The sequence below is a fragment of the Ranitomeya imitator genome, chromosome 1 (assembly GCF_032444005.1).
Source record: "Ranitomeya imitator isolate aRanImi1 chromosome 1, aRanImi1.pri, whole genome shotgun sequence".
Lineage (NCBI taxonomy): Eukaryota > Metazoa > Chordata > Amphibia > Anura > Dendrobatidae > Ranitomeya > Ranitomeya imitator.
The window spans coordinates 347,638,114-347,653,469 of record NC_091282.1 but is presented as its reverse complement, the minus strand read 5'-3'; the positions used below and the strand labels follow the sequence as shown (position 1 = coordinate 347,653,469).

At 43.5% G+C, this 15,356-nt stretch overlaps 1 protein-coding gene across 3 annotated transcripts in view; it reads left to right on the top strand.

Annotated features, from left to right (window-relative positions):
- The window catches only part of ASCC2 (activating signal cointegrator 1 complex subunit 2), a 31,047-nt gene extending 18,262 nt beyond the window's left edge, over window positions 1-12,785 (top strand). For all 3 annotated transcript variants that reach the window (XM_069760097.1, XM_069760088.1, XM_069760102.1), the window contains exons 12-19: window positions 3,553-3,627; window positions 3,709-3,877; window positions 5,297-5,505; window positions 8,483-8,602; window positions 10,605-10,802; window positions 10,936-11,029; window positions 11,161-11,240; window positions 12,529-12,785. In XM_069760097.1, coding sequence (XP_069616198.1) covers window positions 3,553-3,627; window positions 3,709-3,877; window positions 5,297-5,505; window positions 8,483-8,602; window positions 10,605-10,802; window positions 10,936-11,029; window positions 11,161-11,240; window positions 12,529-12,700 — 1,117 coding nt within the window. In that variant the 3' untranslated portion in view covers window positions 12,701-12,785. The remainder of the gene's footprint in view (window positions 1-3,552; window positions 3,628-3,708; window positions 3,878-5,296; window positions 5,506-8,482; window positions 8,603-10,604; window positions 10,803-10,935; window positions 11,030-11,160; window positions 11,241-12,528) is intronic.
- The last annotated feature ends 2,571 nt before the right edge of the window (window positions 12,786-15,356 follow it).

Below are 15,356 nucleotides of genomic sequence, written 5' to 3'. Positions count from 1 at the left end.
CCAGCTGGATATCATGATTTTGCCTTGCTAGCTGGAAGCTCTGGGATGCAGAGTGGCATCTCCGCACCGTTAGTTGGTGCAGAGGTCTTTTTGCACACTCTGCGTGGTCTTTTGTAGTTTTTTGTGCTGACCGCAAAGATACCTTTCCTATCCTCTGTCTGTTTAGTAAGTCTGGCCTCCCTTTGCTGAAACCTGTTTCATTTCTGCGTTTGTGACTTTCATCTTTACTCACAGTCAATATATGTGGGGGGCTGCCTTTTCCTTTGGGGAATTTCTCTGAGGCAAGGTAGGCTTTATTTTCTATCTCTAGGGCTAGCTAGCTCTTAGGCTGTGAAGAGGCGTCTAGGGAGTGTCAGGAACGCTCCACGGCTATTTCTAGTTGTTGTGATAGGATTAGGGGTTGCGGTCAGCAGAGCTCCCACATCCCAGAGCTTGTCCTGTGTGAGTTTAACTATCAGCTCGTGCCGGGTGCTCCTAACCACCAGGTCCATAACACCAGGTGCTGCTGCTGGCTGTTCTACTTGCCCATCTGAGCTCCCTGTGGCCTTAGGTGGTTGTGGTTAGATGGGTCGGTGGGCTGGAATTGGTCCGGGCCACGCATCTACCTGTGTATCTGCCGGCATCTCCGTCTCTCTCCCTCTATCCTTTCATTTGCTCTCGCCCTCCCAGGTCTCCCTGTATGAGAGTCAGTTTCAACCAGACGATAAGTTCCCTACTTCAAGCAGGCGTGATTGTAGATGGTCCCAATTCAGAGCACGTCAAGGGGTTTATTCAAACCTATTAGTAATCCCCCGAAAGGACGGCTCCCTATATACTACTTTTGATTTAAGGCACCTGAGCAAATAGGTTTGGCTTGTTGCTTCAAGATGGCGTCTCTTCGGTCAGTGATCGCATCCATGGAAGCCGGGGAACTTCTTACTTCGGTAAATATTCGGGATGCTTATATGCTTGTGCCAGTTTTTCCAGCTCATCAGTGATTTCTTTGTTTTCCGGTCAATCAAGATCACTATCAGTTCAGGACTCTCCCATTCAGACTGGCCACAGCACCCAGGGTATTTACAAAGATCCTGGCCTCGGTTATGGCATATCTACCTTCCAGGGGGATAATTGTATTTTCCTATCTGAACGATATTCTTGTGAGGCGCCATCCTTTTCTCAGAATCTAGAGAAAGATTCCTTTAAAATATAACTTTTAATCATTTAAAATTCACAAAGACCTTGGACCAAAAAGGCGCTAGGCCCACAATAATACCTGAAAGCCCAATAAAAAGGCACAAATACCCTAACCAAGCCGGGACAAAAGAAGGCCCACACATTGGCGTCTAAATTATATGTGCCAGACCTAGAAGGACGATGAACAAATATAAAGTGTAAGTGCATATACAAGTGCAAAATGTGTCAATTTCGCCCATTTCAAGCTTTTGGGGACGTCACATCCAACCAACAGGGGTTCAACAGTAGTCTTGTGTAGTTGGTCCAAACTGTCTGCCCTCTCATGCCCTCTGCATGTGCTCCCACCCTAACACGGGCAGTACAGAAGTGTAGCTCTCATGTTATATACCCCATTAAAATCCTGACGTGTTTCTTTTCTCAAAAATGAGATGTCATCAGGGGCGTCTACTTGCTAGGGGAAACATATAGCATAACAATCATGAGGAACATATTGCTCATTATTCCATAGAGAAAAAAAAAGTGCCTCCATGCTTTTAAAGTGCCTGGTGCCTAAAGTAAAAAGGGGAGATACCCATAGTGGTGGATATTTATTCAGGAGAAACAAAATGCTGCCATTTCCTATAGGAAAAATGGGGAAAAAGATAGAACCTGCTTAACAGTAGTGGGTGACTAGGTTATAGTGTCAGAATCCAGAGAGCCTACAGATCGTTCTACAGACTCTGGAGCGATTCAGTGGGATTGTCAACAGGACAAAGTCTACTTTGGCTCAGACACAGTGAGTGACTAAGGTTTCTGTGAATTGTGTTCGACACCATTCAGACATTGGTATTTCTTCCAGAGGAGAAGAGATTATCTCTTCAGTTTTCCATCAGACATTCCCTTCGATTTTGAATGAAAGTCCTAGGAAAGATGATGGCGACATTTGAGGCAATGCTGTTTGCTCAATTCCGGTCGAGGCTTCTACAGAACAAGCTTCCAGCCTCTTGGGACAGGTCAATGCAGTCCCTGGATCAGACTGTTTGTCTCCCCTTGCTATTCTGCTTCAGATGGATTTGGCATCTAAACCCCAAGTTAAGACTTTTCCTCCAGGGGGTGACGCACGTTAGGCCACCCTATCAGTCTCCCCTTCATCCTTGGGATCTGAATCTTGTTCTGGAGGCTCTTCTGTCTCTGCCTTTTGAGCCTATCAGAGAGAGCTCTACACTTCGTATGTCTTATAAGGTAGCTTTCCTTATAGCCAGCACTTCTTCTATTAGGAGGGTCTCTGAGCTTGCGGCTCTGTCTTGTCGCACTCCTTACTTGGTTCTTCATCGGGGTAAGGTAGTGTTGAGGCCAGTTATGCCTTTTCTCCCGAAGATGGTCTCGAGTTTTCATCTTAATTAACAATAGTTTACCTTTATTTTGTCCTGCACCATCTCATCCTATTGTGAAGACTGTGCACAGTTTGGACATTGTTAGAGCCATAAGGTAGTATATATTGGCCACAGCCTCATTCAGGTGTTCGGATTCCTTGTTTATTATACCAGAGGCCCTTTCAGGGGTCAGATGAAATCTAAAGCAACCATTGCCCACTGGATCAAGACTGTTATTATCCAGGCCTATAGAGCTAAGGCTAGGGTGGCCCCATTTAGGATTAGGACACTCTGTGCAAGCAGTGGGAGCTTCCTCGGCAGTTTGTCACCAGGCATCGGCTTTGCAGCTCTATAAAACAGTTACTTGGGCATCGGTGCACACATTTTACAGGATCCACGCTTTTGCCTCAGCAGATTGCAAGCCTTGGTAGGAAGATACTGCAGGCAGCTGTAACCTACACTTCCACTTGAGTTATGGCAGAAGACTAGGTGATACCATTATATTTCATTCTTTCACACACTTTAGGACATCCCATGGTTCTGTGTCCCCCAAGGAGACAAGCGAGAAAAAAAGGTTTTTGTTACTTGCCTTAAAATCTGTTTCTCGCAGTCTTCATTGGGGGACACATCACCCTTCCTTGGCTGCTTCTTGCCTTAATTCTTTTCTCCTCCTACTCCTTTCTCACAAAACTGAGGAAGCCTGGCTCCTTCAGGCGAGGTATAGTCTACTGGGGAATAGCCAATTTTATTTAAATGCAACAATAGTGTCAGCCACACATGATACGTGATAACAGACACATGATAAGCTGCTCCTAACTGGTGCATTGTATGAAGGAAGACCGCAAAGAATGTAAAAAAAAAAAAAGTGCTGATGGATAATTTACCGATGGCAGAGTTTGTGGGGAAAATAAAGAATAAAACGGATACATGCAAAATTCTCCACGTTACTTTAATTTTATTATGCAGCTCTACTTATTAATTTCCTATTAGCGGTTCATATGTAATGCATAGTGTGTCTAATGTGCAGGTTTTTGTGTGACTACGATGAGCTGTTTCCAGTAGCGGATGACATCCACTTGCTGCAACAAGTCTCCCCTTCTCTGTATCCTTTATGCATTCTGATAGTGGTAGAAAAGTACACATTCTCTTGTCTTTCCGAGTGGCCCTTAACTCTTTTTATTAGTGATGAAACGCGCACCAGTTATTTGTTACATGGTGTCCAGAGCGCATGGGCAGAAGCTCAGAGACCTAGGCCAAGGTGTGTACCACCAGCCCAGACTACCCCTGACAGAAGCAAAGAAGGGGCATGTGAAGACCGCAAACAAAACTCCTACTACCCAGAAGAACCTGAAGTGAGCATGCATTATTTGTTTTATGTTACTCACACTTATAGCACAGCGCTTTATAGACATTGGCACTGTCCCCGATGGGGCTCACTATCTACATTCCCTATCAGTATGTCTTTGGAATGTGGGAGGAAACCCACACAAACAAGGGGACAACACACAAACTACTTACAGATGTTGTCATTGGTGAGATTTGAACCCAGGACTAGAGATGAGTGAACTTGTTCGAAAAACGTTTGCCAATCTCAAAGTCGGCACGAATGTTGCACGTTAGGATTCGTGTTCGGATTCCCAATCATTTTCCTCAAAATCTGCAAATTTCGGTATATGATTGAGTTTCCACTTGCACACGGTTGTTCTGATCGGCAGTAACGTTACCATTAGTCACAGCGCTGCGTGGTCACGCTGTCAGGTGTCAGCATGACCCAGAAGCTGTGACTGTGATCAGAGGTAAATAGCTTACCTCAGGTCAGCAGGCATCGACCGATGAAAGACTACTCCTCCCATCAGCGGGAGCATGTGGCGGCTGATGGGTGTAGTCCTCAGCCGATGCCTGTGCTCAAAAGTTAAAATGAAGAAATAACTTTTAAGCCTAATAAGTCTGACCCTTCTTGTTTTGTAGAATGGTCATCTCCAGACTATTACAATAAATATCAACCAAACCAAAAGAGATTTTAAGACACAATAAAGTGTCATTGTATATACAACTGGACCGAAAAGCGGCCTCTCTGCTAAACCTATAACCTACAAGAGACATGGCGTTATACCATAACTGGTATAGGTACACAAAAGGACATCTCACCCATAATAGCCTGTGTGTGGCAGTTCAATGGAGAACAGCCCCAACGCCCATTTCGCGTGGGCTTCTTCGGGGGGCCGCTCTCCATTGCACTGCCACACACAGGCTATTATGGGTGAGATGTCCTTTGGTGTACCTATACTAGTTATGGCTTGATCTATTGCACAAATCTGTGGGATTGTCCCTAATTTTATTATATATTATGGTGTAATTTTTTGATTATGTGGATATTCCCTTATGTGGACCTCTCCTTTTTCTCTGTACTAATCATTTTGGTCTCCTGACCTTTGGCAGGTGACTAATATTTACAGTTTGGTTGTTACATGCTATATTATTATTAGGAAGGTGTTATCCGTACATCGTTTATCCCATGCCTGATACTTTATAGTGTGGAACCGTGCAATGGACTTTTTTGATACTGGGCGCCACTTGTTCATCGCCTTTTCTTATAATGTGAGTTATTGTTAAAATTGTCTTGTATAATAAAATTGTTATCTTTTTACTTATTTGGCCTTTGTACTCTGTCTCTTGTAGGTTATGTCTCCAGACTATCTGGTTTTAATTATTACAAATATTAGAGGTGATGCATTCCCTTTTAAATTAATTGCTATGCTTTTTCCACTCAGTGTGCAGGTGCTACAGCTGCTCCCTTTCTTAGCGGTGTTGAACTGGATTCTTTAGTGTCACAGGTGAAAGATTTGCTTCCTGAATTAGGTGAAGGCTTTATCTTAAGATGTCTTGAAGAATATGGACACAATCCTGAAATTGTCATCAACCACTTGCTGGAGGGAAACTTGTCACCACATCTGCAGGAATTAGATCACTCCATGCCCAGGTACTACATTTAGTTGAAATCCAACAGAACAGTCATGTCTTTTGCTTTCTGCATGAAATACGCTCGGGATATTAAACCTATCTCCTCTCACCTGGCCAAAATGGGGGATTGACTGCTGAGACAGTTGGTCATTTCCAGTTCAATCGTGCATGTTGACCATTGAATCAAATGATCAAAAAGGGTAATTCCCAAGAAAGTAAGTTCTCTCGTCTACATGGAAAGGAGATAACTTGCCGATCGCCAGAGTTGGACCCCCAGTGATCTAAAGAACAATGGTTTGGATCCCAATTATGCAGAGGCAGGCATCCAATAGAGAAGGCGCAGATGCTCAACCTCCACTTATTTTGCTGTCCATGGGATTACTGGAGAAAGGCAGATACAATGCTCCATTATTTCCGACATTTCAATAGACCATGAATTCAGCACAGGAGAAGAATGCGCACCTCTACTCCATTCAAGAAGGGACTCTGCAGATTCATATTCTGAGATCGCAGGGGGTTTGACCTCTCGGAATCGGTTAATTATCCTTTCTCTGATGGATAGAGCATAATTTATCTTGGAAATAACCCTTTTTTTTTTTAAGTCAGATCATTTTTATTGATTGTTTGATTTTATAAACAATTACATACATTATAGTACAAACACAATCTATCTATATAATCGTCTAAGGGGTACTTCCGTCTGTCTGTAACGGAAATCCCGCGTCGCTGATTGGTTGCGGCCGGCAGGCCGCGATCAATCAGCGACAGGTTTAGTCCGGCCGCGAATTGGCCCCTCCCTACTCTCCTCCAGTCAGTGCCCCCCTCCCTACTCCCCTCCAGTCAGCGCCAGTGTGTCGTCCCACCCGGACCAGCTTTTTACTATTGCCTATGCAGCATCAATAGTAAAAAGATATAATGTTAAAAATAATAAAAAAAATAAAAAATCATGCTATTCTCACCTTCCGTTGCCTCCGCAGCTTTCCCCCTCCTCGCGATGCGGCCGGCAGCTTCCGTTCCCAGAGATGCATTGCGAAATTACCCAGATGACTTAGCGGTCTCGCAAGACGGCTACGTCATCTTGGTAATTTCACAATGCATCTCTGGGAATGGAAGCTGGCGGCAGCATCGAGTGCATCGGGACAGCTTCGCTGGACGCCGGAGGGTGAGTATATACCGTAACTGTTTTTTATTTTAATTCTTTTTTTCACAGGGATATGGTGCCCACACTGCTGATGATAATGTGTGCAAACTGTAAAGCGCTATATAAAAATTAAGATTATTATTATACTACGTGAGCTGTGCTGTATACTACGTGGCCTGTGTTATATACTACGTGGGCTATGTTATATGCTACGTGGCTGCTATATACTACGTGGCTGTCTGTGTTATATACTACGTGGCTGCTATATATTACGTTGCTGTGCTATATACTATGTGGCTGCTATATATTACTTCACTGCGCTATATACTACGTGGCTGTCTGTTATATACTACGTGGCTGTGCTATATACTACGTGGCTGTGCTATATACTACGTGACTGCTTTATACTACATGGCTGTCTGTTATACTACGTGGCTGTGCTATACACGTCGGCTGTTATACTACGTGGCTGCTATATACTACATCGCTGTGCTATATACGTGGCTGTGCTATATACTACGTGGGTGCTATATATTGCGTGGCTGCTATATACTACGTGGGCTGTGCTATATACTACGTGGCTGCTATATACTACGTGGCTGTCTGTGTTATATACTACATGGCTGCTATATATATTACGTCGCTGTGCTATATACTACGTGCCTGTGCTATATACTACGTGGCTGTGCTATCTACTGTGTGGGCTGTGTTTTATATACTACATCGCTGTGCTATATACTACGTGGCTGTAGTGTATACTACTCGGCCGGCCGTGACCAATCAGCGATATTGCCGCGGGATTTAAACACCGCTTCGTTGATTAGTCATGCTCGGCCAACCGTGACCAATCAGCGAAACGCAGTCCGGCCGCGAATTAGTGCGGGATTTGAACCACGCTTCGCTGATTGGTCGTTCCCGACTGGCCGTGACCAATCGGCGATATTGGCGTGGAATTTAACCTCCACTCACAGCGCGACGTACATGCATATTCTAGAATACCCGATGCTTTAGAATCGGGCCACCATCTAGTAAACTTAATAAACATGTTTCACCCTTAGAGTTTATATAGTCCTGTACCTGCCAAGGTAGTCCATGCCAAACAAGCTTATCAATTTTGTCAAAATGAAGATTTTCCCAAAGACTGGTGAGGTGACACGTTATTAAATACAGGGATTATACCAAAACTGGTATTGGTTGTATGTTCGCTAAAAATATGTTTACGAACAGAAAATAATTAACAATTTCCTGGCCATAAACAGTATTCTCAGAATGTCGGTAGTCGCAGGGGATCTTAAATCTACCCTCACCCCCAGAAGGGTCGGTATGCACACCCTAGGATCAATACCCGAATACTTGTTTAATCAGAGAGGTCATCCGCCACCCAGTAGTGGCCTATATCAACATATTCCCATAGCATATGCATCATATGGGGCCCCATTTGTAACGCATCTCGGACATTAGGTGTCTTATATACCCTGTGGATAAGGAAAATATGGGACTCAGATAGCGCTAGTATAGGTGTTGTTTCTAGTATTTTATTCCATTGTTCTTCAGATATCCTCTTCCCACTTTGATCTGACCAACATGGGATGCTTCCTTACAAGGGTAATAATATTCTGTAAATGGAGGAAATATGGCTCTTCGTATTAGATGCTGTAGCGATTAAATCTAAGATATAGTGATTAGTGATATCTGCCTTAGTAGCCTTAATTTGTGTCTGGAAGGCATGACAAAGCTGCATGAAAACTTTGGATTGATCGGTCACGTATTATTTGAGTCAATAGCAAAATGAAATAACCCTTTTAAGTCATTTCTGTTTCGTTATAAGCTTCAGATACTTTCTTTAACTTTGTAGACAGGAGAAGGTGAATCCTTGTCCCCTTGTCACCTCGCGGTCAAATGTTTTTGCGGATGACGAATTTGATGTTTTCAATCGAGATGTTGTGGACACTTCAAGGATCTGGAAAGGAAGAAGGTAGATCATTTTTTTTTTCTTCTTTTTGTAATATTTTGAGCTAATTCACATGATTGTATAGTGACCGTTTTTCTCCCCTGGAACATAGCTCAGCCGTCTGCTTTATAACCCCCAACAACTACCAGCATCATAAATGTCTATGGTGATTTAAAAAAAAATTATTGTATGTAGAGAAATTCTATTTTGCTAAGTGGTGATAGACATGTAATTTTGAACTGTAAAAAATAAATATATTAATATTATAAATACACACACACACACTCTCACGCTCTCGGATGATGCTCAAAATCAAAGTGGATAATCAAATTACAGATTTATCCAACTTCAGTGGAAATGCCTCTAGACAAGGAAATGATGCTTGGTAGTTGCCTCCATGTGCCTGGGCATGCTCCTAATGAGGCGGTAGATGTTCTTCTGAGGTATCTCCTCCCAGACTTTGGATTAAAGCATCAATCAACTCCTGGAAGTCTGTGGTGCAAAGTGGCATTGGTGGATGAAACAAGACACGATTATTCAAGTCTGGGGAACGAGCAGGCCAGTCCATGGCATCAATGCCTTCATCTTTCAGGAACTGCTGACACACTTCAGCCACATGAGGCCTGGCTTTGTCACTCGTCGAAAGAACCCAGGGCCCACTGCACCAGCATATGGTCTCACAATGGGTCTGAGGATCTCATCCCGGTACATAATGGCAGTCAGGGTACATCTGGCTAGCACATGGAGGGCTGTGCGGCCCTCCAAAGAAATGCTTTCCCACACTACCACTGCCAAATCAGTCATGCTGGAGGATGTTCCAGGCAGCAGAATGTTCTCCACACCGTCTCCAGTCTGTCACATGTGCTCAGTGTGGACCTGCTCTCATCCGTGAAGAGCACAGGACGCTAATGTCAAATTTGCCAATCTTGGTGTTCTCTGGCAAATGCCAATCGCCCTGCACCCACAACACCCACTTCTCGACGTCGGTCCCTCATAACACCTTCATGGAGTCTGTTTTTGGCAGTTTGAGCAGACACATGGATGTTAGTAGTCTGCTGGATGTCATTTTGCAGGGCTCTGGCACTACTCCTCCTGCTCATCATTGGACAAAGGAGGAGGTAGCGATCCTGCTGCTGGGTTCTTGCCCTCCTATGTCCCTCTCCATGTCTCCTGGTGTACTGACCTGTCTCCTGGTCTCTGCTCTGGAAACAGTGCAGACAGACATAACTACCCTTCCTGCCGCAGCTCGTATTGATGTGCCATGCTGGATTAGCTGCACTACCAGAGCAACTTCTGTGGGCTGTAGACACCACCTCATTCTACTGTACTTCTAGAGGTGAGAGCAATGATAAAATGCAAAAGTGCTCAAAACATCCAAAAAAGATGAGACATAATTGCCTATAATTTCTACCTGTTGTCTGTTCCATTTGCACAACAGCAAGAAAAATCGATTCACAATCAATGTTGCTTCATAACTGGACTGGATGATTTCACAGAAGTGTGATTGACTTGCTGTTACATTGTGTTGTTTAAGTGTTTCCTTTTATTTTTTTGAGTAGTGTGTGTGATATATAATGTATAGATAGGAGGTAAGGTCCTGGATGACAGATATGTATCACCGAGTTGGTTGGCCTTGTTAAGCCCTGGTCTTGCAGGCCTAATAACAGCAGCTAGGATAGCTCAGCAGAGGTGTGTTTGGTGAATGCATTTAAAGCTGCGCCTGGAATACTGAGATTGGTGAGGCTGCTACATTTACCTTGTTTCATTGTGCATGAAGGACTGTTTGCTATTTATTTGTGCTGGAGGAAAGCTGTTTTGTTTTGGAGATGTAAAGTTTATGATAGACCATGAACTCTATGCTTTTTTCTTACGAAAACCCTGTGCTGGTGCATATCCAACGGCTAACAATGAGCTGAAACCCTACAATATATAACACACACATTACATAAAATTTTGGTTTAGAGATATATATGATATATACACACCGATACATATATACACTAAAAATGTATTTATCCTTGTGCAGGAAACAGGAAACATCAGCTCAAATATTATCAGATAAGAGTGTAATAATTGCACAGAAAGAGCGCTATGCCAGCTATAACATGGTCTCTGAAGAACACACTGTGGATGCTGACTATGACGATGAGTATGATGACACATATGATGGCAACCAGGTTGGAGCTAATGATGCAGACTCTGATGATGAGCTCATTAGCCGCAGGTCAGTCCATGTCCCATTCCATATGTCTTCTCCTATTTGCCACTACTTTGTGTACACTTGTACTGTACTATATACTCAGTTTCCTTGCATATCTGCATTCTATTCATACTTTTCTGCATATATTTTACCTTAGGCCTTTTACTATTCCTCGAGTGCTCATGTCCCGAGAGAAAGATGATAGAGAAGATGAATTTGACGAGGAAGAAGCTGAAGAGAAAACTGTTATGGTAACTCTAAGTGGATGACTTTTACTATATACATAATATAGTAGTAGCATATCTGCAATATAGACTTTGTAGAAGTTAGTTACCTTTGTCCTGCATTTTCTGACTGTAACCAGCACCATATTTTCCCACAGCCTGATCACTTTGTGCAGGACCCCGCAGTACTGAGAGAACGGGCTGAGGCAAGAAGAGCAAGTTACTTAGCAAAGCGAGGGTAAGCTTTGAAGAGATACAGCTGCATATGTCTGAGGATCTTAATTACATTTACATCTAAATGCTTAAAGGATCCTTCCTATAATCATAATGTGGTCCCAGTTTTATGTACATACAGAATTATTCATGTTTGCAATTACCGTACCTTATTGATTTGTTAAAATGGCACTGATTTTCAGCGATCACTTCCCTACTGATGATCCCAACCACTTTTTCCCTGCATGGCCACTGGATCTGTCTTCCAGTAGCTCTAATGCTGCTGATTTCAATGTGATCAGATGCACCTAATGACCCTGTCCCATCTGACATCTGGCTTGTACCATAGAACAGCTCAGCTGTGCTGATGATCCCACTTATACCAGATGCATCTGCACCTAATGACCCTATTTAGTTCATTTAAAACACATGTATTTACGACCCTGTCTAATAAAAAATCTGCCCGCTTTAATGGTATCCTCGTTGCCCTGAAAGCTTTGTTGTAGCACAGCTCATTTATTCTATGCTCAGCTCTGTTATACATGCAGGTGCGAGCATGAACGTGCTCTGACCACCATTGAAATGTGGAATTTGAATATTGGCCAAAGAGTGGGTCACAGTCCCTTTATTGAAAACTAACTAGCAATGGTCACCTCTGCCATGTAAATAAAAATTACCCATGTTGAGATCTATCAGGAAGCACACAGGAGAGAGGAGGCCTGCAGCACTGTGATGGAATAGTGTGCTGCTAGGAAATGTAGTTCTTGTACCCAAGAGTAGGACAACCCTATGAAGCTATATGCACAGAGGGGCAGAAGGAGGGTTTAAAAAGACAGGGGTACAAGAAAGAAACTTTATTGGGCTTGTACTGTATATTCAATTAATAGTCAAAAATATTGTAATTGTGGGAATAACCTGTTAACCCCTTACGGATATCCGCCGTACATGTCCTATACACGTGGGTAGTGAGGGTATGGAGTGGGTTCACTGGGTGAACTCGCTCCATACCCGGCAGGTAATGGCTCCACCCACTCTGTTCGCCTATTAAAGGGAATCTGTCACCTACTTTTCATATATAAGCTTCGGCCTCTGCCATCAGAGGCTTATCTACAGCATTATTTCCTTGTGATTGGCGGCACGTAAGACTACTTCACCTGCAGTGGCCTGAATTGTGTGGGTACTCAGGATTTCGGAAGCCTGAACAGACAATCAGCTGGCTGCATTATGAAAGGGTGCTGTGGCGCTGAGAGGCCAATACATAGAGTACATATATTTCAAGTTGCAAAAATGTTTTTTTTTTCTTTTCTTTGTAGCATTCGACATGATAACAGTACAGCGGTTGCTGGCACAACCCGGGGCCAGGGACAGAGCCGGGAAACTGTACAAGAGCGCAGAAAGAAAGAAAGCAACAAAGGAACCCGAGCAAATCACAACCGCAGGGCCATGGCAGATCGGAAGAGGAATAAAGGCATGATACCCTCCTAATGTTGCATTTTTTAGGACTGCTTCTTAGTGACACCGGACTATTTTATGCCTTTTGAGCAATAAATCGTTTTACATTTTGCACATACCTTTTCTACGATTATATTATGGGTTATGTTTGCTCGCCTTTTTCTAGGTTTATATTAAGCACCCAATAAAAATCTAGATAAAACAGAAAACATTAGCTCTGGAAGAAAATGTGGCCAGCAATCTTTTTTTTTTTCCTGGACTGATCCTTCACTCTCAAATTAGGGGTAAATATTTGTTGAGGAAATATGTTTTAGGCTGAGTTCACGTCACAAAATCAAACATGTTTTGTGGTCGCTTTCGATATAGATGACATTGCCGAAAGTGAAGTCAGACAACCTAAGTGATTTTGCTTCATTATAGTCAATAACTCCGCTAAGAGATACACCTAAATCCCATCTTTCATGGCTTCAGATGAAACCCAGACCGTCACAGATGTGTGAGGAAAAACATGTGAACCCGGCCTTAGGAGTTAGGGTAAATTCAGTGAAACTTCATGTATGGACCATAATTCTTGGACTGGCTGTGGGTCTCTGGACTGGAACTTGATGGCCTCAGTCATATATGAAGCTGAATTCTGAACTTAACCTTGGTGGTAATAATTCTGAAAAGCTTCAACAGATCCCACTGATTCTAATGCCATGTTCACACTATGCGTTTTTAACTGCGGAACCGCCGCGATTTTGCCGCTGCGGGTCCGCAGCGGTTTTCCATGCAGGGTACAGTACAATGTTACCCTATGGAAAACAAGAACCGCTGTGCCCACATTGCGGAAAATCCCGAAAAAAACCGCGCTGAATTGCTGCGGGAAAAAAGAAGGACCATGTCACTTCTTTGTGCGGAACTGCAGCGGTTCTGCACCCATAGACCTCCATTGTGAGGTCAAACCCGCAGTAAAACCCGCAGACGAAAAAATATCTGCGGGTTTTCTGCGGTTTGTGGTGCAGAAACCGCTGCAGCAGGAAGTGCGTGGGCGGAGTGTGGCTGTCCCCCCGTGCTCCAATCCCACCCCCCCCATGCTCCGATGCCACCCCCCGTGCTCCGACGCCCCCGCCCCCCCCCCCCCGTGCCCTCATCTCCCCCCCCCCCCCCCCCCCCCCGGTGCCCTCATCTCCCCCCCCTTATACTTACCGGGCCTCCCGGTGTCCGTCCGTCTTCTCCCTGGGCGCCGCCATCTTCCAAAATGGCGGGCGCATGCGCAGTGCGCCTGCCGAATCTGCCGGCCGGCAGATTCGTTCCAGGCATATTTTGATCACTGTGATAACCTCACAGTGATCAAAATAAAAAAAAGTAAATGACCCCCCCCCCCCCTTTATCACCTCCATAGGTAGTAACAATAATAAAATAAAGAATTTATTTTTTTTTTCCCCCCACTACAGTTAGAACTAGGGGTAGGGGTAGGGTTAGGGTATTTTCAGCCATTTTAACCCTTACTTCCTAGCAAAAAAACTTCCTAGCAAACACACAGACAATCTGCAGAGAAAACTGCATAAAAACCGCATCAAAAAACGCACCAAAAACCGCACCTGCGTTTTCTGCCAAGAGCTGCGGTTTTTAGTGCAGAAAAATCCGCAGGGAAATCTGCAACGTGTGAACATGGCCTAAGAATGTTTTTTGGGACATATTGTACTTCATGATAGTGGTACATTTAGGTCGATATTTTTGCATTTTAGTCTTAAAAATATTGGAATTTTTGCACAAATTTAGAAAATTTCACAATTTTCAAACTTTTAATTTTTATGCCCTTAAACCAGATAGTTATGACTAGACATGAACAAATATAGTTAGATCCCTCCTTATTCATCTTGCTAAGAGCTTACCAAATAGCTGCAACGGGAACCCAGATACCTGGAATGCTCTTGATAATCAGGTGTCTGGCACCGCAGCTGCATGTGTCGTGGCTGTGTGACAGTCACAACATGCAAGCTCTCCATGCATGTGTAGTGACTGTCACACAGCCGCAACACATGCAGCTGTGGCGCCAGACACCTGATTATCGGGAGCGATCAAGGAATCCGGGTTCCCGCTGCAGCTATTTGGTAAGCTCTATTAGCAAGACTAATAAGGAGGGATCCAACAATATTTGCTCATGTCTAGTTATGACACAAAATTGTTAATAAATAACATTTCCCACATGTCTACTTTACATTAGCACAATTCTTGAAACATAATTGTTTTGTTAGGAAATTGGAAGGGTTAAAAGTCGACCAGCGATTTCTCATTTTTCCAACAAAATTTACAAAACCATTTTTTAGGGACCACATAACATTTGTGCTTTACAAGAATAATCACAATTTTAAGATTTTTCCTTTTTTACACAAAATGTAGCATCAACATTTAGGTTTTCGCAAGGGTAAGAGGAGAAAATAGAGCGTACAATTTGTTGTGCAATTTCTCCAGAGTATGCCGATACCCCATATGTGTTTGAAAACTACTCTTACAGCAGGGCTTGGAAGGAAAGGAGCAGCGCCATTTGACTTTTGGACCACAAAATTGGATGGAATCAAGAGGACGCAATGTCATGTTTGAAGAGCCCATGATGTGACTAAATAGTGGGAAACTCCCACAAGTGACCCCCATTTTGAAAACTACGCCTGTCAAGGAATTTAAAGGTGTGGTGAGTAGAGATGCA